Raw genomic sequence first — 25,467 nt, 5'->3', positions numbered from 1 at the left:
AATAGTGTATGTGGAAAAAATATTTCTAAATATAATTACAAAAAAATTAGAACGAATTCTAAGTGAAAAATAGTCGAAAATATTATTATCTATGAACAATGTGAAAAACAATTAAACTATACAAATACAAAAATGTAAAGCTCGTAAAGAAATAAAAGATTTAAGTTATTTTTACATACGTCTTTCTCATAAAGATAAAAATAATAACAATTGTATAAATGTACTTTAGACTGTATAAAAAATGAGAAACTGCAGTTATCCAATACACAATTATAAAATATCTATGAAATAAGAAACCTCTGAAGTGCTAAATTTTTAAATTTTATATTTATAAATCTAATAAATTTTATTTTATGTATATAGGAAAACCAAATTCATGATTGTTCAAAATCGTGATTATTTTGAAGGAAATAATTTATATGGTTATAGTAAATAAAATAAATCTGATTTAATTACATTTATTATAAGACATCATCTACCACAAGGTGGAACTGTTTGGAAATAATTAACTTTTTATAAAATTGCCAGTGATGATGAAATTTTTCGTTATAATTACACTAAATCATCGAAGGAGATATTCCCATTTTCTACCAATTTGTTTCCAAAACAAAAACTGGCACAGATGATAAAAATTTATTTCCTTTTTACACAAATGTTTTGAGAAACCAAGAGGCAGAAAAAAGGGTTCGCAATATATAGATGATAACGCATTTGCAAACAGATTACAAAAATTAATTTTGAAAATAAAAAAAACTCAACTGAACTCAACCATTTCTTGACTGCAGTAAAACAGAAAACTATAAAAATTGTTAAAGATAATATATGAATATGTAATGATTTGAAAGTCGATTATTAACTTTTTTGAGCACCAGACTACCAGAAATATTTTAGAATTTTATTTACAACCAGAAATGTATAGGATCACAAATGAAAGAAAGTTAATTAAAAATTTAAGAATTGTCAGCAAAATATTTAACAAGAATGTCTTAATTATCTTGCACAAGAATCAGGATGGTTATTAAATAAAATCAACTAGGAATTGACAGATATTTTCCATTTAGAGGATAATTTTACATCGAATTACCAGATAAAATAAATAAAATAAATTCTGCATAATATGCTGTAGGTAAAAATTCAGTAAGAATACAAAAATGGTATTGTAGCTCTTGATCTTGATCAGAAACTTAAATATTTTGAATTAATGTAGTGTTGATAATATTCCAACAATTCAGATCAGAATTAACAAATCTATCAACATTTATTTGTTCGATGAAAAATATCAAATCTATCATTAAAAAATTACGAAATGTAAGAAAAAGAAACATGTAAATCACCTTTATTTCCAGAATGAAAACAATCCACACCATTGTTATATAAAAAATTTCTCTCAACTTGTTTTAAGTCAAATTAGGAGACATGAAGAAGTAAAATTTATTTGTGATATGTTTTTACTCCACTTCACTAGTAAAGAGAAATTAGATAATGGCATGAAAATTGTTTAATAAACAAACCATTAAAAGCAGAATGGCCAGAGGTAGGTTTTTATGTAAATTTATAAAATTATCAACATAAGTAAAAAGTTACATTTGCTCTTTATGCTGATTTTGAAAGTTTACTCTTCATGATGTAGAACTGTCAACCAAATCCTGAAAATTCATACACAATGAAATGTGAGATACGTGAACTGAGTGGTTCTTATTGTTATATACAGCAAATTAATGGACATCATTTTACATACAGATTAATTGAATTTATTGAATGCATACAACAAGAAGTAGAAGACATTGGAATAATTCATTCTGATACTGAATAGATGAAACCCTCTTCAGCCAACCAACAATCAAGAAATACTAAATCTACAATTTGTACGTTGTGTATATGAGATTATAGAATAAACAATTAAAAAATGTTCGTCATCATGTCGATCCTTTATGAGATAATTGTAATTTGCAGATTTTACGAGTTTATTTACAGAATTTAGTAGGTTATAGTACACACCTGTTTGTAAAAAACTGGCTTATTATAAAAAAGAAACAGATATAATGCCAAATAATGAAGATGGACATATTAGTTTTGGTAAGAGGACAGAAAGTTTGAATATGAGACTTATTGACACATTTAAATTTATAGCTTCTTCATTTGACAAATTTTCATTAAATTTGAAAAAGGATCAAATGGAAAAAAGTAGAAAATTTTTCTCAAGTGAATTGTTCCAGCTAGTGATCAGGAAAGGTGTATATCCATATAAATACATAATTACCACCAAAATAAGAATTTTACAGTAATCTGAGTGACTATGAAATAGGCAATACACATTATGAACATGCAAAATAAGAATTTTAAAAAAATTAATATAAAAATCTTGGAGAATATCGTGATCTGTATTTAAAAATGCAAAATTAATTTGGGAAAAATTTAATATAAAAAATCTTGTTGAATATCATGATCTGTTTCTTAAAACTAATGTACTGTTGTTCACTGATGTATTTGAAAATTTTAGAGAAACTTGCATTAAAGCTTATGATTTAGATCAATCTAGGTATTTTACTGCACCTGGTTTATCGTGGGATGCAATGTTGAAAATGACTAATCACATAGTAGAATTATTAAACGATTATCATATGACTTTAATGGTAGAAAAAGGAATAAGGTTCAGTATATCTCAGTGTTGTAAAAGATATGTTAAAGCAAGTAATAAATATATGAAAAATGTTGATAAAATATGATGTAAATAATTGATATGGTTATGCTACGAGACAATATTTACCACATTCTGGTATTGTATGGGATGAACAAAATAATTTTGATTGTACAAAAATAAGTGAAATATCAGATACTGCTAAAATTGGATATATATTTGAAGTAGATCCAGAACAACCAAATGAATTACATTGTTTGCATAAGGATTTGCCTTAGTTCCTGAAAATAAAATAGTACCAGGAACTAAAGAAAGTAAGTTCTTGACTACTCTGAAAGACAACAACTATGTATTTCACTATAGAAATCGTATACAGCATTGGAATGAAAACAACAAAAATACATAGAGTCTTAAAATTCAAGCAATAAGATTTGTTGAAGAAATATATAGATTCTAATGCAGATATGAGAAGTAACGCCAAAAATGATTTTGAAAAAGATTTCGATAATTAAATGTACAATTCAGTGTTTGGAAAAGCGATGGAAAATATCAGAAATAAGTGGATGTAAAATTAGTTTCAGACAAAAAAAATTGTGATTAACTTATGGGTAAACAATTATTTAAAGGAAGAACTATATTTAATAAAATGTTTTTTACTATTTGTATGACTAAAACTAATTACAATTATTAAACCAATATATGTTGGTATAAATGTGCTCGATTTATCCAAGGAACTTATGTATGATTTTCACTATACAATAATGGAACCAAAATATGGAGAAAATATTGAGTTATGTTATCAAGGTATAGGCAGTTACATTTACAATATTAAAACTGAAGTTTTTTATAAAGATATGAAATCGTTAATTCATTACTTTGATACAAGTCATTATCCAACAGATAATATTTATGGAATCCCACAAGTAAATAAGAAAGTTTTAGGAAAAATGAAAGATGAATGTAATGGAAAAATAGTGGAAGAATTTTGTGGTTTGCGAGTTAAAATGTATATAGAAGAAGTTTAGAAGATTATAAAAAGATTATTTGTTTAACAATAGAGTACAGTACAGAAAAATTAATATTATTCGAAATTAAAAACATTAAATCTATACTGCTGAAATAAACAAAAAGCGTTGAGTCCACATGATGATAAAAGATATGTTTTAGAAAATAAAATATATACATTGCCATATGGGCGTTACACAGTGTAAGAAAGAATTAATAAAATTTTTTCTTAATAAATGTAGACTTTAATCAAGAAACTCAACAATCCAAGTCTTCGAAAGAGTTTGAAAAAATAAGTCAGTTACAGATAAATGTTTTATATAATATTTCTGGGTGTGAATATTTAAATACTTGACATGAAGAAAAAATTGTATGGAGCTTAATTATGAGTTCAAGATTATTTTACTAGATAGATTCTTTAAATTAATTACTGATAGGGATTTTCAGTTAGTTGAGGAAGGGCAGATGAAACTGAAATATAAAGGAATGAAGAATCTTAGAAATAAAAATAAATGATTTCACGATCTGGAATTCACTATGTCAATTACATAAAGGTTTTATATTTTCTATTAAATTTAATAATCTTTGGACTGACAATATCAAACAGCTAAAGCAGTGTGGTGACTGTCTGAATATAAAGAATATTAATGAATTTCATACAGAAAAGTATATAACAAATGGGTGTTGTTGTATACGTAAAGAATGTAAGAAATATTACCAGAAAATTAAAGTTACTTGTGAATGTGGTAAAACTGTAACCAGTTTATAAAAACCTTATGGCTGTAAAAGTAGAAAGAATTGGAAAAATTTAGGTAAAGAATGAAACATATAAAAACCATTTTATTTTCTTACATTTACTTTTTATAATAAAATACACTGAACTAGTGAGGCAGTAAAATTTTTATTAGAATTATTCTTTGTTGAGAATGAATTAAATTTTTTCCTTATCTGCACCTTTTGTAAAAAACATTAGACATACTTTCTTACATTTACCTTTGGTGAGAAAAAATTTATTTCTTATAAGAAGTGAATATGATAAGAAGAAATCTCCATTTTTCTATGTTTTCTATGTAATTTATTATAAAATATAGGTTTTTTAATGAAAATAAGTGAGTTACATCTGAAAAATTGGACTGTAGTAAAATGAATTGGCAGGTTCTAGGTAATTTTATGTGAGTTAGTGAATATGTAAGCGAAACAAACGAGTGAGTTAACTGACGAAAATCGTTCTAGAACTCACCGAATTATACTACTGGTGGGCCACTTGAATTTGTACATGCAATGGCCTTTCTCCCTTACAAGCCACTCTGACTATTCTGTCCATATTTATTACACGTTTTTGTCATTAAGACATGTTTACTTTGACTGTTAGATGATTCTTCTACTGTTCACTTGTTTCCTTCTCTTTCTGTCCGAAAAACACCAAAACCTCCACGTTTGAGCTTGTTTTCCTGTTTCCTTCACTCTGTCTGTATTGTACCTGTTTTCTTCCTTTCTTTTACTTCTGATTTCGTGTTGACTATTTTGTTTCTGAATTTGTGTCTTTCATTTATCATTTCCCTTTTGATTCTGCCTCCTTTTAGCCATTGCTCTGTTTCTTGAAACCAACTGCTTTTTCTCATGGAGCTGTTTACTATATCAAAAATCCTTTTTGTGTCTCTTGTTGGTCATTCTGTGTCTGTCTATAGAATATTAGTCGGCGTTTTCTCACCATCTCTGTGAGTAAATTACTGTGTCTGTATAATTCTTTAGTTAGTCTCTTCATACAGATGACATTTCTGTTCTATGACCCCCAAAATTTTGCTGTGGAGTTTGCGCTCTATTTTTTCTGTCTCTGTGATGCCTGATGCTCCGATTGTGGTCATTTTTTATGCATAGAGTGCTTGTGCAACTGTTTTGTAGTGCGTGAGTTTGGCCTGTCCTTAAATATTTCTTTTATTGTGAGTCGTAAATGCCAGTTTATGTTCTTTCTGATTTCTTTCTGTTCATTCTATGTAGGATGCCTTGTTTGATTGTCCTATTTGAGCATATTCCGCAAGATATTTCAATTTTTGCTCTCTGTTCACTTTCCATATTCTGTGCGGATATTTTATGTGGTTTTATTCCTTGTTTCCATGTGTTACATTTATTCATATGATATTTTCTGATATGCTTTGGCAGAGACTTCCCGTAAGTATTCCAGTGCTTCTTGCGCTTCTTGTCTGTTAGTGCTGAGTATTGCTAGGTCATCTACAAATGCCAGGGATTTTATGATTATCTTGTTTGCACATGTTCTTCCTAACTGAATCCTGTTTACCTTTTCATCCCATGCTTGATAATTTTGTTCAAAATCAAGTTGTATAAAATCGGTGAGAAATCACCTCCTCACCGAACGCCTGTATGTACCTCAAATGGTTCTGAAATTTTTCCCACAAAATTCGTTATGGATGTCATTTCTGTAAATGTATGTTGTATTAGTGTCCCTAGTTTTTCTGTCTGTGCAGTATTCTTCTAAAAGTAAGTATATGGTAGTCTCTTAAAGAGATAATTATGCAGACGCCATGAGTACAGACGGCCACAATTTTGAAAGAGTCGAAACCTTCAAGTACCTGGGGTCAATATTGTCGAATAAAGGTGAGATAGAGAAGAAAATTCGTCAAGGAATAATAAATACGATCTGGGTGTATTGCAGTTTAAACCACCTATACATGTCATGCATTGCATCCCAGGAAAGCAAGATATAGCTGTACATGTCATTAGTGCTGCCAGTGTACACTGAGTAATGGCGATATACACATATACAGATAGCAGCAGTATTGCGTACACATGGTATGAAAGGGCAGAGTTGTCATTTGTACTCTGATGATTCATGTGAAAAGGTTTCCAACATGGTTATGGCCACACAACAGGATTTAACAGACTTTGAATGAGGAATGATAGTTGGAGCTAGATGCATGGGACATTCTCTTTCGGAAATCGTTAGGGAATTTAAATATTCCGAGTTCCATAGTGTCAATAGTGTGCCCAGAATACAAAATTTTAGGCATTACCTCTGGCTATGGACAACGCAGTGCCCGACACACTTTACTTAACGACTGAGAGCAGAGGTATTTGTGTAGATTTGTCAGTGTTAACATATAAGCAACACTGCATGAAATAACCATAGAAATCTGTAATACATATGACGAAAGTATCCGTTAAGACAGTGCAGCGAAATTTGGCGTTAATCGTTTGTGGTAGCAGAAGGGCGACACTAGTACCTTTGCCAGCAGCACGACACCACCTGTAGCGCCTCTCCTGGGCTTTTGAACATAGTGATTTAACCCTAGACGACTAGAAACCCGTGGCCTGATCAGGTGAGTCCCGATTTCAGTTGGTAAGAGATGATGGTAGGTGTAGAGTGTGGCACAGACAGCTCGAAGCCATGGTCCCAAGTTGTCAACGAGACACTGTGCAAGCTGGTGGTGGCTCCATAATTTTGTGGGCTGTGTTTACATGGTATGGCCAGGGTCATCTGGTCCAGCTGAACCGATCATTGACTGGAAACGATTATGTTCAGCTACTTGGAGACCATTGCAGCCATTCATGTAGTTCATGTTCCCAAACAACTAAGTCATGTCACTTGGCCACAGTTGTTCGCGATTGGATTGAAGAACATTCTGGATAATTTGAGCGAATGATTTTGCCACCCAGATCGCCCGACATGACTCCCATCGAACATTAATGGGACATAATGGAGAGATCAGTTCGTGCACAACATCTTGCGTTGGCAACACTTTCGCAATTATGGATGGCTATAGAAGCAGCATGGCTCAATATTTCTTCAGGGGACTTTTAACGACTTGAATCCATGCCACATCAAGTTGCGGCATTACGCCAGGCAAAAGAAGGTCCGACACGATATTAGGAAGTATTCTGTGACTTTTGTCACCTTATTGTATTGAATAGTTGGGAAGAGCGCATCCATGCATTTGACAGGTGGGTTTTAAGGGAAATTTATGACCCTGCATACAATACTAAAACTGGAAGATGTGAAAGAAGGCACAATGAAGATCTGTTTTGGCGCTTTAAGGAATCTGATATTGGGAGATTGATTGTAAAAAGAAAACTACAGTAGGCAGGACATGTTCTCCAAGCAGAAGGTACTCTCAGTAACAAAGTATTAATACACCAGCCAACTGGTAGAAGTCCAAGAGGTCGTCCATGAATGAAGTGGAAAGACAGGACTTTTGTGACCCTGGAAGGAGTAGATCCAACAGCCAGCACTAAGGATACCTGAGACAGAAGTAAATAGACAAAATTTCGTCACCAATTTTTGTGATATTACAATTCATGTACTTGATGTGTTGATCATTTTACAACACTTTTAATTTTATGTATTTGTACATTTTTGTTTTCTCCCATGTGCCTAAATGGCCTTATTATGTACAGTAGATGATGATCTGTTCACATTCTTCTTGTTAGTTAGTTCCGTGTTCCATGGATCATTTTCCAATATAGATCATAATGATGTGGAATGAGTCATTTTACAGTCATATGGCAAATGAATTCGTACATTGGTTGCTTTCTGAACATTTCTAAGTTTCTTTTTTAACAAAAAAAAAGATGTCTCGCTGCGAGTTAGTAATTCCTACCACCTTTTACACATTACAGTAATGGGAATTCTTCAGAATAGAAGGGGTATGACAGAAACACTCCCTCACTTTTTTTTCATATTGTACTTTGACATCTGTCAGACATTTTATAGCAGTGGGTCAGCGATCAGAAATTATTGTTGCAGCATTGTGCACCACTTTTTGTGCTAAAGACCATCCTAATGTGGATAAATGAATATCATTTTTCCTCACAGTGTCGATAGAAGTCTGCCCACTTCCCCAGATAGCAGATGGATTCTGGAGAAATGGAACACTTATGGTGAAACATATACTAATATAGGCCTTAACGTATTAATGTCTGCTCATCAAGCTGGTGAGACTGCTAGAAACATGTCTTGATCTCAAGAATCAACTCTTTAATACTTGTGATCTCCGACAGAGGTCATCACACCCACATTCAGCTTGAAAAAAAATCATGACTGAACAAAAGGAAAAACATCTGTTACTCAAAGCCCCAGTAAATTTACTGGAATTTCCTGGTCACCAGATTCTGGGGTACCAGGAACATCATGAAAACGAGAAAAAGTGGAGCTTCTCGAAATCTCTTCACTAACACTATATTGGCACAATCAACACAGTTCGCTGGTCAACCTAGGCTAACTTTAACAGCTTAAAAATCTTCTAGAAAGATTTCACAACAAAATCCTCACAATATAAAAAATGCGATTCATAGACGAAACCACTTAAACATAGAAAACTACAGGACATACAAAGTAAAACCTTCTGTCAGAAGAGGAGAACCAACAATTCACGCAGGATCTGCAGTGCACAAACTAGTCATGGACAACGTTCTGGATTTCAGTTCAACATCAGAAAGAATCTCAACAATAACCTTTAAATCACAAAACAAAGGATACACAAACATCAATTCATGTGCAATGGCAAATGATCACAACAGAAGGAAACAAGATGAAAACGATGAGTTTTGGAAGAACGTGGAAGAAATAACAAACAAAATACCAAAAACACATGTCAAAATTGTATTAACAGATTTTAGTGCACAACTAGGAATAGAGAAGAAGTATAAGGAAATTACAGGATTCTACACAAAGCACAAGCACACAAACAAGAATGAGGAAGATCTGACACATTGGTATCAAAATCGTCTAACTTGAAAATTATGTCAATTCAATTGCAAAAGCCCAGACCAAGATTCACAACATAGAAAATGCCCTAAAATATGAGGAGGTTCCAAATAGATCACAAAGCTATAACAAACAAAACTGCAAGATAAATCCTGAACATGAGAACATGTAAAGGATTCTTCAAGTCTGACCACACCTTGCTACAAGATTAGACCAATTCCAAGAATCAGAAAGACAGCGAAAAACAAAATTATAAAACCAGACTCATAATACTTTAAGATAAACAGAGGCAAAATAATTGAAGAACTTAAACGAAATACAATAGAAAATAGGAGATCCTCACAAAGACAATCCAGAATGCAGTGGGTTGGGGTCAATCTCCTACAAAATGCAAACATAGATGGTGAAACACAACTTGTGATCAAGTCACTGTATGTAGAATCCAGATGTGGCAAAAACTTAGCAGTGACAGAACAACAGAAAAGAGGCAGGACTTGCATGAAGTCCAGATACTGATAGAGTAAAAATAACATATGACAAAAGTAGACTAAATGAAAATTGGAGAAGACTTTAATAGATAAAAACGCAAGAAATTTCTATAGAATATCCAGGGAAAATATAGAGGGTTATTAGCCTCCAAACATCTGCTTCAAAAGAACAGACAGATTTCTGGAAAGAAATACTACAGAAACATGCAAAATTCTTAAAAATTCTTTGGTAAACCACTCACCACTCAACTGCAAGAAACTAAAGAAAAAACACACTTCACAAAAACAATACCAAGTCCAGATTCGAAATCAACTACAATCACAGAGGTAGAAAAAAACTAAAAAACAACAACAGAGTTCAAGGGAAGACGTCAAGGGAAAAGGTCTGGAAACTCAAAGACCAAATCTTCACAAAGAAAATTCTCACAGAAATATGGCCTGTGGAGAAAGTTCCACGGAAATGGAAGTGTGTGTTGATTCCCCGACGCCACAAAAAGAGTGACCAGACAGACTTTAAGATATCTCATTATTACCAATCACTTACCAAATTCTCTCTAAGACATTACTCAACATATGACTGGATCAGGATAACAAAATGACTTTCGTCTAACAATTTACAGGGCTGCTACCATAGCAACAGCCAATCAGAGGAGGCGCTTGCCTGCACATTCTGTTCCATTCGGCCATTGTCAAAGCTCCCTGCTACTATAGATAGTAGCTAATGTAACCAGCTGCAGACGACGCTGGCGAATGGTAATGTAAACGATTGTTGCCGTTTTGTTATGTACGTTGTTTCTCTGTGAAGCGAGTTAATTTTGCGCTACAGAATATCTGAAGCTTGTAGTGGAAATATGCAGAAAAGTGTGGTTGATAAACGGAAAGTTCAGCGATCTGATCATGTTTTGCATGAGTTTGCGTACTCAGTGCACGAGTATTTGAAGATGGACCAATTCTACTGCCTCTAACGAAGGTAGTCGAAAGAACTGCAGACGCTATGAAGATACATTAAAATACTGTCGTCAAAATTCATATAGAGAAGTACTCTGCAGAAGGGAAGGGCCTGGATCAACCAAACTGCAGATAACAGGTAAAAATAGGACGGATCCACTAGCAACAAACTTGGACTCCTTTCAACAAGATGCTGTTCGTCGCCACACATATGAATATAATGAGAGAACAGAACATCAAACTATAAAAAAAGCTGTGCATTACTCTTTACGTTCAGAGTTATTCAGTGATAGCATGACTTCTTTGTGAACAGTTATCAGAGCCCTCAGTTTTCAATACAAAAACACTAATGGGCGAACAATTATAATGGAGAGAGTTATTAAAGATAAAGCTCCAACGATGGCAATGAAAAAACCGACATTGTTCAATGGTGGAAATGCTACAATGTGAAAATTCAGGACAGTTTATGTAAAACGAATATCATGGAAATAATGAACAAAAAAGACATGTTTCAACAGTATGTCGTGTACGAGGTAGCTAAAGAACATGGCCACAGGGTTCTTACGCAACAACTATACAACTGCCACTTCAGTGTCATCGAAATGATTTGTGCACAGATTAAACATTACGTGTCCATAAATAACAGAAATTTCACTGTGGCTGAAAATCAAAGAGTGTTACAGGAAGCAGTGGCACAAATAATGCCAGAGAACTGAAGTAGTGTTGTATGCCACACACAAACGGTTGTTGAGAAAGCATGTAAAAATGAAGGGAGTGTAGAAAGTAATATTGAAAATACAATTCTATACTTGGGCAATTCCAGTGATTCTTCTACGGACCAGAGCTCAGATAAAGACAGTGTCGAGAAATAAAGTGATTCTGAGCTATGTGGCATTCACTCTTTGCCATAATTAGTCTTTATTTTTATGTTTCTGTTTCGCATTTTTGACTGAATGATGTGTAGTGCATTTGCACAATAAATCTCATCTCATTATTTACGAATACTCCTCTATCCAAACAAATATGAGAATCTAGTGATTGGTTAGTACTCAAGCAGTGTATATTATTTTAATGTTGTTAGTTATTGTATTTAATAAGCGATTCAGATCCATTTGAGCACCCCTTTTGTATTGTTTACGACAACTGAGGTGATTCATTCAGATTACTGTGAAAGACTGTGCTTCCTGTTGCCTTTGTTGAGATATAAAACTTATAGGAACACAGGATCATTTTATACTCAAGAGTGCATTTGCTAAGCCACAAGGATACAAAGATCCAAAGATCCTGTAAAGCGAACTCAATATCGCACATTAAAACGTGGCATGAGAAGATAGTCCAGTAAGAAAGCGCACAACTGTTGCTACTGCAATCATACTACGCTTGTGCGCACTGGCAAACCGACAACATTGCCCCCTTCCATGCTCAATTGTATTTCGCTGTCAGTCACTTTGTTATTCTGAGCTGGGTATAAAACCATAAACTGATACAAAGACAGGTGAATACCAAGCAGGTTGCAGAAAGGTAAGATCCTGTATTGAACTTATTTGAAAGCTGCAAATGCTCCTGAAGGTCATACAGACGAATAACGCTGTAGTCACGTTTGTGGACCTTAAGAAGGTCTGCGACTCCATAGGCAGGCAGACTTTCTTTGATATGTATACTTCAGTGATATCTTCAAAAGGTAGGTTTGGTGGTTGGTAGACAGCCCCAACTACAAGTTTGTGAACATGCTTTATAGTAAGTCTTACTCAAACAGTCTGTCATGAAGCTTCAGTTTCTATCTTGGCTGATTTGAATTTCTTGTCTTCTGTGACTAATACACCACCTCCATTTCCTATTAATTAAACTTTGGATGTACACTTAGATTTACCAAAAAAATCTCACTGCTACCAGTTTTTAGTTTAACCAGCTTTCAGTAACTAGTATTATATGAGCTCCACTGTTGTTTTGGGACTGCTTCAAAGTCTGGGAGTTTGCTGCGAATGTTTTGGCACCTGATCACTAGTATCTTAGTAGTTTCATCTATGGGAGCAATTTCTTTGAGTCTTTTACAATGTGAGGGAAAATGTTCAAAATGTGAGTCACGCATTATTACAGTATGCCAAGTGTTTCTTATTGCATGTTGCACTTCATTCAAAATGACACAGATAGATGACACTATTTTTCAACGTAGTCACTGAGTCCCTGTATAAAGCAACTGGAACGAACTTACAATTTTTCAGTTCCTCGACGACAGAAATCCATTTCTTGGTCACGGAGCCATACAAGAACAGCTGTGTAAACGTCCTCATAATCGGAAAATCTGCAGTTGCTGCGAATTAGTTCCTCAACTGCTTGGACTATGTCGTCTGTGGGCAACACTTCAAGGCTTTCCTTCCCGATGAGCATCACCCATGTCTGTGTGGCGTTGGTAAAATTGTTGGCACCTTTTCACTCTGGCTGGAAGCAATATTGCAGTTGGCCCAAATACGGCTAGAAGTTATTGGTGAATCTGTGTGCAGTTTATACGAGTATGTTTTACCCACAAGATTTATAGTGGCCCACATTTTACATCTCAGGAGGATTTTCCCAGGTGCTGTGTCATTTCACTCCCATTATCGTTACCACAATGTCTGCAAGAAACCCAAAATGTTTACTTCTTTTGACAGTGCACAACTGTAGTTGCATGACGATCTTAGTGTGAGACGGCATGTATAACTTACTTTTTGAAGTCCCCTCTTACTTCAGGGTCTGCTACAGCTTATATTACCTGCATTGGATGAAAAGACATCTCAACTAAAAAAAAAAAAAGCCTTGTGTACACTCCACACTGAGCCAGCCACCTGGGTAACAGTCTCTGATGCGTAGTACACATTTGACCCATCACATTGAGCCAGCCCAGCCACCTGGGAAACAGTCTCCGATGCCTAGTACACCTTTCACCCATCGGGGGGGGGGGGGGGGGGGAAGGGCTAAAATTCTCAATGCTATGGCGTAAGTTCAGTAAGTAACTGCTTAGCATGTTACAGAGCATTCGAAGTCTCTGATTCAAGCTTTTGACTCGGCACAGAACCAAACGGCCCTCAACTGACAGATGGGAGTCATGATTTTAGAGTACCAATAGACAGAACCTCCCAAGGAACATCAAACATTATGAACAGCATGCTTAGCAAATTTTAAAAACTTTGCTTCCATCATTCATCCTCAGGAAATTGCACGATCTTCCCAGTTCACAGAACCACCACAAATGAAGTATGGCTTGAAAAGTGTATACTGGTTCCAGGGGCATTTACAAACACTTCCACTAGAAGCACGCGTTCTGCAGATGTGCTGCTGACAATTTTGTAGGAGTTCTTTGTTACGGCTTTGGATTGTCGTCACGGTAGTTTTGTCAACATTCACTATGTTTGAAGGACCAATCTGAAGAAATTATTGAAAAATGGCTAAACCACTGTCCCCTTAAAAGTTTTAACTCTAGATTGGCTACTAGTCTGAGGCGACCTGACAGTTAAAAGATTTGTTTCATTATGTAACATATGAGAATGAATCAACTTTCAGTTCAAGATGGTGATATAAGAGGCAGTAAAAAGAAAACGAGTAAACCGCTTACTATTTTAAAAGTAATCTCCGTAACTGTTAGTACATTTATCCTACTGTGAGACTAGATAGTTAATGCCATCATGGAAATAAGTTTGCGCTTGCCTATTGTAACCGAACCACCCGATTTCATGTGTGACCGATTGATCCTTTATTTTTAAAGGACAGGAATCGCGTGTAATCTAAATTTTTAATGTTCTCGTAACAGGGAAAGTATCTGTTATTAACCAGGAAAATAGCAATTTTTAGCTGTTGTAATAGCTGTGTTTGCTTTTTGTGATGTTTTATGTGGTACAGAATAATGTTATAAAGCTAGGAAAAAACAAGTCACTTTATCGTCCTGTTCTACGGCCGCAGAGCGCTCAACCCAGCTGCTGTCTCGTGTATCGTCACAAAAATCCACGCTACTGGTCTACCTCTCTCCCTCTTTCTTCCCACAAAACAAAAGCCTGTTGTTCAGTCAGTTGAATATTGGCATTTAATCTGCACTACATAACTGTTACTATTTTTATTGATTCTAACAAACTTAATTACTGCTTTGACCATGTGTAACCTAACCGAACACTGTTAATTATGGGCAGCTATTTTTCTCTTGGTCCTCTCTCCAAAGCTCGATGAGAATAACGGGGCTGTATTTACAATGATTTCCCTCTGATGTATATCTTCGTCCACTTCCTTATCTTCTTCACTCTCATCGTTAAGTATAATTGTTGTGTCCTGTGGTGTTTCAGCATCTTTCACTAACGCTATACTCCTTCTATTGGTTCCACTCAGGTCACTACTACTTACAGTATTTATTACTTCGAGAGGAAAGATAAACTCGTCATCGCTACTGCTTTCAGCTACATTGTTCTCTTGATGTAGCTCTGTTTTATTTGCTTTTCCTCGACATGCTGCTAGAAATCTCGTGGCTAATTGGTAAATCTCTTTGTCATCTTTAGCCTATTCTAACAAATTCCCGTCAGAATCATATATGTAGTCTTCCTCTTCATCCTGTGTTGATTTGTATCTCCCTGATTTTCTATGACTTCAGCAAACAGTCAAATCTCGATGCAGCGAACCTCAATGTATCAAAGACCTGTCTGTATCGAATTTTTTTTCTTCATTTCATACGTACATACATTAATCCTTGTTCCATAGATCATAATACGACATTCCGTAACGATGTTGAACGTGTCACTTTAACATAAGTTTTCTTTACACAAATTAATTAATTGATTAATTAATTTTTTATTTCCATCCCTCGAAAGTCCAAAACCTTGATATTTCGAGGAAACCCGCCGTGATATTGAAGTTTTCGGATGGTTCAAGAATGGCAGATTTTATCTCTATACATCGAATTCCAGTGAACAAAAACTCTTTATATCGAAGTGACCTCTATAGATCAAAGTCTTTCATATGGTAGTTCTGTATATCGAAGTGCACATAGATAGGGGAATCCCAGTCCCTCCTCTCCCAGTGTCGATGTGTGAATGAGATCTGCATCACATTTAGTTCCCACGCCTTCTGTGCAGGTGCAATTTTCGTCAGTGTTTGTTTTGACTGAGCATGAGCTGTAAGTGTCAACCATGGGCTCTAAGCGGGAATGTCTGACATGTACTGAAAGTCAAAAGTTAACTGACGAAGTGAAAGCAGGAGCGAAGAAAAAGGAAGACACAGCTGCAGAGTTTGGGATTCTGGCAAGTAAGCTGTCGACAATAATCAAGAGCGACCATGTCTGGTCGTGGTTCAAACAAAACACCTGTACTTTGTGGTACTATTACTACAGCATTAGTAGAATACGCTATCATAGCAAACATTAGAATGAAAATGAACATGGTTAATTAGCTATAAATACTAGAGTTAACAATAAACATAAAATAAATGAGTTTCTTGTGGTAACCTGTGGAATAAAAGGTTTACTTTCACTTGTGCACTCGTGCATTAGCTTCAATACTAAATTTTCACAACACATTCGCATAAGCACATGGCTGAAATAAACACACGCATTGCACTTACATTACATACGTTTACACAGATTGTAGGGGTGTCTGGAAAAGGATCGCTCAGAACGTATCCCCTCGGCCTCGAAGTCTGGACTGCGACCTCGCGATTCTCGCTTCCTGGGTTTGAGAACAGCAGGTCTGCCTCTCAGTCGGTCCACATTGTCTTGCGATACTACAGGAAATCAACCCAGAAATGGCTTTACACGATTGACATGAACGAGAATGGAACATAGGGCAGTTGAAGTTTAAGAGTGACTGGCGACAACACCTCCAGGATTGGATATGGTCCTTTCCAGAACTCCTTAAACTTTTTGAATTGACTCTTCTTTAACACCACGTTGCCCAGCTACACAAGATCTCCAACTTGATACTGTGGCACTGCTGCTTGGCAGTCGTGTTGTCTTGCTCACTGAAGAAAAGATTGATGATTTTGCTGTTTCACTTCCCTCTATGCTTCCTTTATGTTGCGTTCTGGATCCCTTATGTGTTCATTGCTGATTCCGGCAGTCGATTGTGCAAAGTGCAAGGGCGAATGCATTCTTCTTCCATAGACGATCTCATATGGACTTAGGCCAGTTGAGCTGTGCATTTTAGCATTGTAACAACTTTCCAAGTTCGGTAAACAGACGTCCCAATTGTCGTGTTTGTTGCTCACATAATGGCTAACCATTTTAATAATTGTTCTATGGATTCGCTCGACTCTTCCATTTCCTTCAGGGTGTGCTGGTGTAGTCCTTAACTGAGTTATTTGCTTGAGCTTACAAGTCTGTTTAAGTAATTCACTCATAAAATTCGTTCCTTGATCACTAACTTAAGAATCTATTCTTTTACAAAAACTTTAGGTTTAGTCTCAGCGCTCTGATCAGGTATTGGTTTCATGAGAAGGTATCTAGAAAAATGATCTAACATTGTCAATATGTATTAGTTTCCATCTTAAGTCTTAGGCAATGTTCCTACGACATCTCGTCCTACTCGTTCAAATGGTTCACTTGTCTCTGGCATTTCTTGCAATGGCATTCTGCTTTTTCTTACATTATGCTGTCTGTTACAGGAATCACATTGTGAAACAAACTCGAAAACGTCAACTTTGCGGCTGTCCTGATAATAAAGAATTGTGTTGTTCTCTCATGATTTGCTTTTCCATGCATTCTGGAATAACTAGGCGGTATCCTTTACTAGCGATTTTGTACAGTAATCCATCTATTTGGATAAGACATAGATCATTTTTCCATAATTTGCATTGTGGATCTTCTTCTTGAGCTGTCTTTAACTCTTCTTCTCGACTTATTGTAACACAAACATTGAATTTTCGACTGATTGAATCAACATTCATGTGTTGTTTACCAGGTCGGCGAATAACCCTAAATTGGTACCCACTCAGTCTTAATGCCCATCTTGTTAATCTGGAACTTGGATCCTTCAAGCTCATGTCCTGATAATAAAGAATTGTGTTGTTCTCTCATGATTTGCTTTTCCATGCATTCTGGAATAACTAGGCGGTATCCTTTACTAGCGATTTTGTACAGTAATCCATCTATTTGGATAAGATATAGATCATTTTTCCATAATTTGCATTGTGGATCTTCTTCTTGAGCTGTCTTTAACTCTTCTTCTCGACTTATTGTAACACAAACATCGAATTTTCGACTGATTGAATCAACATTCATGTGTTGTTTACCAGGTCGGCGAATAACCCTAAATTGGTACCCACTCAATCTTAATGCCCATCTTGTTAATCTGGAACTTGGATCCTTCAAGCTCAATAACCATTTAAGTGCGGCATGATCTGTAATAACTGTAAATTCTCTTCTTGATAAGAAACATATGTTATGTGTTATACTAAAAACCAAAGCACAAAGCTCCTTCTCAGTAGTAGTATAATTACATTCTGCTTTGTTTAATTGTCTGGAAGCAAATGAGATTGGATGTTCATAATCATCAACTTCTTGAGATACGATTGCACCTATGGCAAAATTGGATGCATCTGTTGAATGAATAAAAGGTTTATTGAAATCCAGATAGGCTAACACTGGGGCTGTGGTTAGAGCAGTTTTAAGTTCTACCATTGACTTTTTGCACTATGTTGACCGATTAACTGTGGCTCCTTTCTTCAGTAGCTGTCATTGGATGTGCTATATTTGTATGACTAGCTATAAATCGTCTGTAGAAATTTGACAATCCCAAGAATGGTTGTAGTTCTTTCAAATTCTGTGGTTTAGGAAAATTCTCTACACCTTCAAATAATTTTGGATCAGGTCGAACACCTTCACTGGTTATAACATGACCAAGATAGTTAACTTTACTTTGTGCAAAATGACATTTGTCTGTTGATAAAGATAGGTCTGCACTTCTTATATGCTCAAAAACAGCATGTAGTCTCTCAATATGCTGCTTCATGTTTTCACCAAAAATTATTACATCATCAAGGTAAACAAGTGCTTGTGTTGGGGTGAGCCCTTGTAAAACTAAATCCATTAGGCGTTGAAATTTAGCTGGAGCATTACAAAGTCCAAACAGCATATGAAGATACTTGCATACTCCTGTTACTGTTACAAATGAAGTTTTCAGCTTGATCATATGGATGCACTGTTAACTGGTGATAACCGCTTGTTAAATCATATACTGAAAAAACTCGACATCTGCCCAAGTAGTCCAAGGTTTCCACTAAATTTGCCAAGGGGTAAATGTCGGGTGTGTCACAGCATTCAAAGATTGGTAATCAACACAAAAACGGAGCTGTGGTTGTCCAGAAATTGATTTCTTCTTTATAATTACAACAGGTGAACACCACAGTGGGTCTGAAGGATCTCTTGGTTTTATAATTCTGGCTTCTAATTGTTCTTTAACTATGTCTTCTAGCAACTCTCTTTGACTAAATGGTATTCGGTAAGGTTTCTGTGTGATTGGGGCTGCATTCCCTGTATGAATACGATGCTGAACTAAATTAGTGACAGGTATATTTGCACGTTCTCGGAATAAATCTGCATACTCCAACAAAACAGGCTCTAAAATCTTCTGTTCATCAGTTGTCAAATGTTCCATCTTCTTCCAAATCTTGCCCTTCAGTTCACTATTAACTTCGTCTATGCGTAATTTTGCGGTACTGTTACGAAAATCTGTGTTTATAACTGCAGCATTTGTTACCTCACCTGAAATCTGTATTACGTCACTTTTACTTACGTTCGACACTTCAGCAACTATCATTCCTTGTGGCAAAACAACATCCTCATTGCTCATATTCGTTATTGTAACTGGGACTTTTGCGACGTTCTGTCTCACCATTGTAGCGACATCTACACTTCTACCAACATAACAGTGAATTCTATCCAGTAACTCACTTTTCTCGGATCGCTCAGTTAATAACAAAGTTCCTTCCCTGCATCGTGGTAACTTAACTTCAATGTAGATTGTCTTTCCTGCTCCTTTGGGAATTTGCTGAGGCTGATCAATTTGAACATAGACTCGGACGGTTTGAACTGATGCATTGTTTGGGCGGTCCATTCACACGACGTCAGTATTGCTGCTCTTTTGAGTACAATCTGAAGAACGATTTCCTAGGTTGTAGTTGCTACAGCCTAGTCTGAGCTTTCTTTCTGCGATCTCTGCCTCTTTAGCGCACAAGAAATCAGATCCAAGTACACCGTCGTAACGAGTTTCGTTGTTTGAAACTACTTGCACCCTTTCTGTATATTTATCCTTATCTTTATTTTCACCTTCGTCTTTGCTTGGCCAAGAATTAATTCTAAGTCAACTTCTCCATAGTTACGTAGCTTTCCTACATTTAACCCTCGCACTTTTAATAGCGGCCGTTTCAGTTTATCCCGTTTATCTATGCCACACCACATTAATAAGGTCTGTGCTCCTGTGTAAATAAGTAGTTTGATGTTTCTCCCACGATATACAGCACCTATCACGAAGTCATTTTCGGTCTGATTTTCGCTGGAACTAACAGGAATCACTGTCTTGGGCAAGGGGCAGACGGAGTGGTGGCCCGTACGTCCCCGTATTCGTTTAAAGATCTGGCAGATGGTCTCCTGTTCGCATTACCTTTCTTCTTGTTGCGACAATCTCTCGCAACTTGACCCTGCATCCCGCAGTGATAGCAGATTTGATTCTCTTTACAACCCTTATGCTTGTGACCCAGCTTATTGCATCTGTAAAGTTGTTCTGTTGTGTTGAAAACTCTGTGTTCTTGTTTCTGCACCTCATTCAGTCGTCTTAGTGCTTCAACGAAACCAACAGCTGATTCTATTGCCTCTTGAAACGTTTTGCATCGTGCCAGTCGAACAGCTTTGCTTACTTTCTCTCCGTGCAACCCATGAATGAATGTGTCCAAGGCTCTCTAGTCGGTTTCGAAAAACTGAATGTGATTTTCATTTTCATCTTCTACTAATTCGTACGTTTGAGCGTTGATGTTTCGAATTCTGTCGACAAACTGCTCGATAGATTCGTCTCGTCGCATTCGCAAACTGTGAAGCTTCTCTCTGTAAAATCTGATCGCGTCTTTCCGTTTAAATCTCTGAACAACAATCGTTCTAAACTCATTGTAATCTTCTGTTTTCATGAAAGTAGGCTCTGCGCTAATGAAATCTTGTGCTGCACCCTGAATTCTTTATTTGGCAACCACTAGCTAATCAGAATCTGTCCATGATCCTAACAGGGCGGTACCTTCAAGTTCACGAAAATCACCTTCACATCTTCGGGTTTCCCGCTAAACACTGGTACTAATGGCAATAATGAAAAATTCTTTACTATAGTTGTATCTGTATTGCATGAACTATCATTTGCCAAGTCTTTCGGAATGTTACGCTCACTTTTTTCTGCTTTTAACTGCCGAATCTCTTCTTGCAATTCATTAATAACAGTTTGTATATCGACAACGTTACTTTGACTGGATTGCGACACTTCGTCAAATTTAACGCCAACGAGTCACTCAAATGTAAAATAAAAATCCATCACTGCCTTTCGTATTCTAGCCAAACTGGAGTAGACCAACCTGAATTCCAGTGTTGGATGTCCCCGCGTAGTTGGAAGATGTTCATGCTGTTACTGCTGCTCGAAGTTCATGTTGTGCTGTACCTCTTCAGGACTGTACATTTTCCATAATTATCCTCATGCTGACACCACTTCTATAAGGGGGTAGCTTGTGTTGTTGCCCCGAATGATGATTACACGAATATTTTGTCAGGATTTGTAAGTGGTGGGTCCTTGAGGTACAGCAATACGCGAAAACCTAGAAGTAAGTTTAAACAGTTTTATTAACAAAGGCGGATTATAAAACACGCACGCTACGCGCACCCATCATCGCTATGTCTGACATTCTAATTACGGTTGTATCGAAAGGCTCCATGGAGAGCTAAGAAAAGAGACATAATCGCGCCTGAGGTCGCGCTAGTGAATACGGCGCGCTGCGGACGGCGACCAATCGCTTACTGCTGCGTCGCCTTGCGGCCGGACACACGTGTACTGACCAAGCAAATTGTCAGCATTCCAGACAGGTCGGCTGGCGAGTGCGTGTTACGCATCGTACAGCTGCGGGCGACCCATAGACCCTTACACAGTCAACATTGTCAAAATCCTTCTCTACGTCTACAAATACTATAAACTTGGGTTTGCTTTCGTTGACCTATCTTCTATGAGAAGTCATAGAGTTGGTATTGCCTCACATGTTCCTACATTTCTCTTGCGTCCAAAGTGATCAGCCCCAAGGTCGGCATCTACCAGTGTTTCCATTTTTCTGCAAAGAATTCGTGTTAGTATTTTGCAAACCTTCTCCTCAAATTCCTAACCTCTTGCAATTTCTTCAATTTTAATCTACAATTCATAACTAATAAAATGTGGTCAGAGTCCACATCTACCCCTGGAATTGTATTACAGTTTAAAACCTGGTGCCAAAATCTCTTTTTTACCACTCTATAATCAACCCGAACTCTTCCAGTGTCTCCAGATTTCTTCCAAACATACAACCATCTTTCATGATTCCTGAACCAAGTGTTAGCGATGATTAAATTACGCTCTGTGCAAAATTCTACCAGGTGGCTTCCTCTTTCATTCCTTTCCCCCACTTGACATTCACCTATTACTTTTCTTTTCCTCCTACCAAATTCCAGTTCCCCTTCACTATTGAATTTCCGTCTTCCTTAACTATCTAAATAATTTATTTTATCTCGTCATACATTTCTTCAATCTCTTGATCATATGTGGAACTAGTTGGCATATAAACTTGTACTACTATTGTGGGTGTGGGCTTCGTGTCTATCTTGATGATGAAGTCTTCTTGGGTTATCATCTGAATCAAGGGGTGTTTCTTCAGCAACGTTTCAACAACTTATTTCTCCTGATAACGACATCTTTCTGAATATTCCCCACCCAGAGATTGGAATGGGAGACTATTTTACATCCAGAGTATTTTACCCAAGATGATACCATCATCATTGAACCACACATAAGAGCTGCATGCCCTTGGAAAAAATTGCAGCTATCGTTTCCCCTTGCTTTCAGCCATTCACAGTACCAGCACAGCAAGGCCGTTTTGGTTGATGTTACAAGGCCAGATCAGTCAATCATCCAGACTGTTGCCCCTGCGACTACTGAAAAGACTACTGCCGCTCTTCGAGAACTGCAAGTTTGTCTGGCCTCTCAATCCCATCCATTATGATTGCACCTGTGGTACAGCAATTTGTATCATTGAGGCGCGCAAACCTCCCCACCAACGGTAAGGTCCATGGTTCATGAGGAGTTAAAATTGTTAGTAATGAAAATTGCTTCATTAGTTTGTGGTTTTATGCATAAACAGTGTAGGTGTCAGCTCTCATCTGTTATTCTGAAACCTAAATCTTTTTCGCTTCCAGATATATGACCTCGCTTAAAGAAGAAAAATATCCAAACCGTAATGGAACATTTCCAGTTTACCATGAAAACAAAGCAAAATAATAAAAATAAAAATTAATGAGACACAACAGCAGAAAATCCGCTACTATAACATCAGTGATTGCGGCGAAAATAGGTTAACTTCCAGCATTAATAGATGACAATATCATTAAAACTACATCCCGAGAAACATTAAAGGCCAGTTTTTACTAACATGTTACGTCTATGCAATTAAGTATATGGCTGTTCACTTTTACATCATCTTTAAATGTCATATTTATAATATCAATTCAGTTCGAGATCTTACCTTTCAGACAGACCATCGGTCTTTTGAGGTCTAGGGAAACAGTTTATCAGACGTTGTATATCTCACGATTGAAGACAGACCATTCAGAATTTGGATTTGCCTGATCACAGCACTGCATCGATGGTAGACTATCCCCACGGAGATGCCACGGCTCGTAACACCGGCTTGCGTGGCAGGCTATAGTGGCGAGTTTGCGTTCATGCCATTTTTGCATGCATTCTGAAATCTGGCATAAATTCCTTCTGCCTGGTTCAGAATATCTTTGTGGAAATCTTTGAACGTCTAGGCGATCGCAGGTGATCTTTGGTTGTATGTAAACATCAACAGCTGTGTGCCGGCGTGCTTGTTGTGCTGAGCTGCAATATAGTAGATTTGTAATATATTTCTACGTGGATTTTAAATTTTCTTTGACGATGAATATATTCAGATTAATGGAAATTAGTGCAGCACAAGCCACCAGGTGCACTGTGGAAGCAACTGTTGCTAGTGGTCTAGAATCAGTACCAGCAAGTGAATTCAAGAACGCTTTTCTTGCAGAACATTGTACTTCTCGAGGAAGAGTATTTGCTAACGTCTTATCGAGTCAAATTCCAGAGGTAAATATGGTTTATTCGTATGTGATTTAGCCGCGTGGTTAATGATTTTATCGTTTTCCATGAAGTAGATCGCCGGTAACTGTGACAAAGTCACTATGACAAGCATCTGTTAGTGCATAACGCCTGCAGTGCTAAGGTGTTTTGGGCACCCGTGATGGTTGTAGTAAGTTTTTGATCCGAAGTGGGACAATAAATACAAAACGCTTGTCACCAGTTTTAGTAACAGTTTGTTATTTCGCGTATAATCTTTAAATATGGAACCTACCGATACCACCCGTCATCTCTGATCCATGGAATCATCAGAGAAGTGGCATAGCATTATGAAAAACGTGACATAAATCACTCATTCAAATGCATAAACTGTGCTGTAACAAATGTTATCGTTATTCTCATATCATCACATTTGTTGGCTCTGCCAGCTCTAAACCATACTATCATTTTCCTACCCAACCCAGACCACGGATTATGATACAGATCAGTCTCCACAACCTAAATTCCAAGAAAGTAGTATAGAAGTGAACTAACTGCCGTATTTTCACTGTCCCATTGTTTGCACACGGATAGTGTCAGTGCCACAGCACGGTTACATCACTTGTTTAACACATTGTCTGGCACTGGTCTGCTGATGGTGGTAATGTATATATGCATATAGTTCTCCAACCAGCTGCCGGCAGTTATTGCTGTTTCTTTACTGCCTTTCCTTCCAATTTCAACTAACATAAGTTTCTCAGGTGTCCAGAAAGGTAAGCTCACAAAACAGGCATGGCCTTATTTTGAGTGTCGTAATTGTTTTTTTTCTGTTTGAACATTGAGGGCTTCCACATAGTTTTCCTATTGGTGGTGAGAGAGAGAGAGAGAATGTGCCCAAATTCCAGTGTCATCAAACATGTTGCCGTTTGAATGGGTTGTGAGTTGTGCTCGGATAGCTCAGTCGATAGAGCACTTTCCTGCAAGAGGCAAAGGTCCCAGGTCATTTTCTAGTTCCTCACACAGTTTTAATCTGCAGGGAAGTTTCAAATCCTCAGACACACTGCTGCAAAATGAAAGTTCATTCTGGGAAGGGTACACTTGTACCCCACCTCGAGGTATCTTGCCAGGATGTACTCAATGCACGTGTTGAGAATTAGGCTCCAAATCACAACTCCGGTGGTAGCCATCATCGGTCATAATTTCAATGGACTCTTTATTGTGGCGCCACTGCCTTCCTGTTCATCTCCATTGATTGTGATTTTTGGGAATTATTTCTCACTTCGCACTGGGGGGGGGGGGGGGACAATTCTGGCCACATCCATGACATTGAATGAGCCACTGATGCCCGCTGGATTGATCAGTTTT

General features: G+C 36.8%; 1 protein-coding gene across 2 annotated transcripts in view; it reads left to right on the top strand.

Moving 5' to 3' along the window:
• The first annotated feature begins 23,831 nt into the window (after positions 1–23,831).
• Positions 23,832–25,467, top strand: part of LOC126184503 (tRNA (guanine(6)-N2)-methyltransferase THUMP3-like) — a 125,267-nt gene continuing 123,631 nt past the window's right edge. The window contains exon 1 of one of the 2 annotated variants that reach the window (XM_049926896.1): positions 23,832–24,132. In XM_049926896.1, coding sequence (XP_049782853.1) covers positions 23,950–24,132 — 183 coding nt within the window. In that variant the 5' untranslated portion in view covers positions 23,832–23,949. The remainder of the gene's footprint in view (positions 24,133–25,467) is intronic. The other variant, XM_049926895.1, reaches the window with a different exon arrangement.

Source organism: Schistocerca cancellata, chromosome 4, assembly GCF_023864275.1.
Source record: "Schistocerca cancellata isolate TAMUIC-IGC-003103 chromosome 4, iqSchCanc2.1, whole genome shotgun sequence".
Lineage (NCBI taxonomy): Eukaryota > Metazoa > Arthropoda > Insecta > Orthoptera > Acrididae > Schistocerca > Schistocerca cancellata.
The sequence above is the reverse complement of the archived record's forward strand: the minus strand, read 5'-3'. Positions and strand labels throughout refer to the sequence as shown.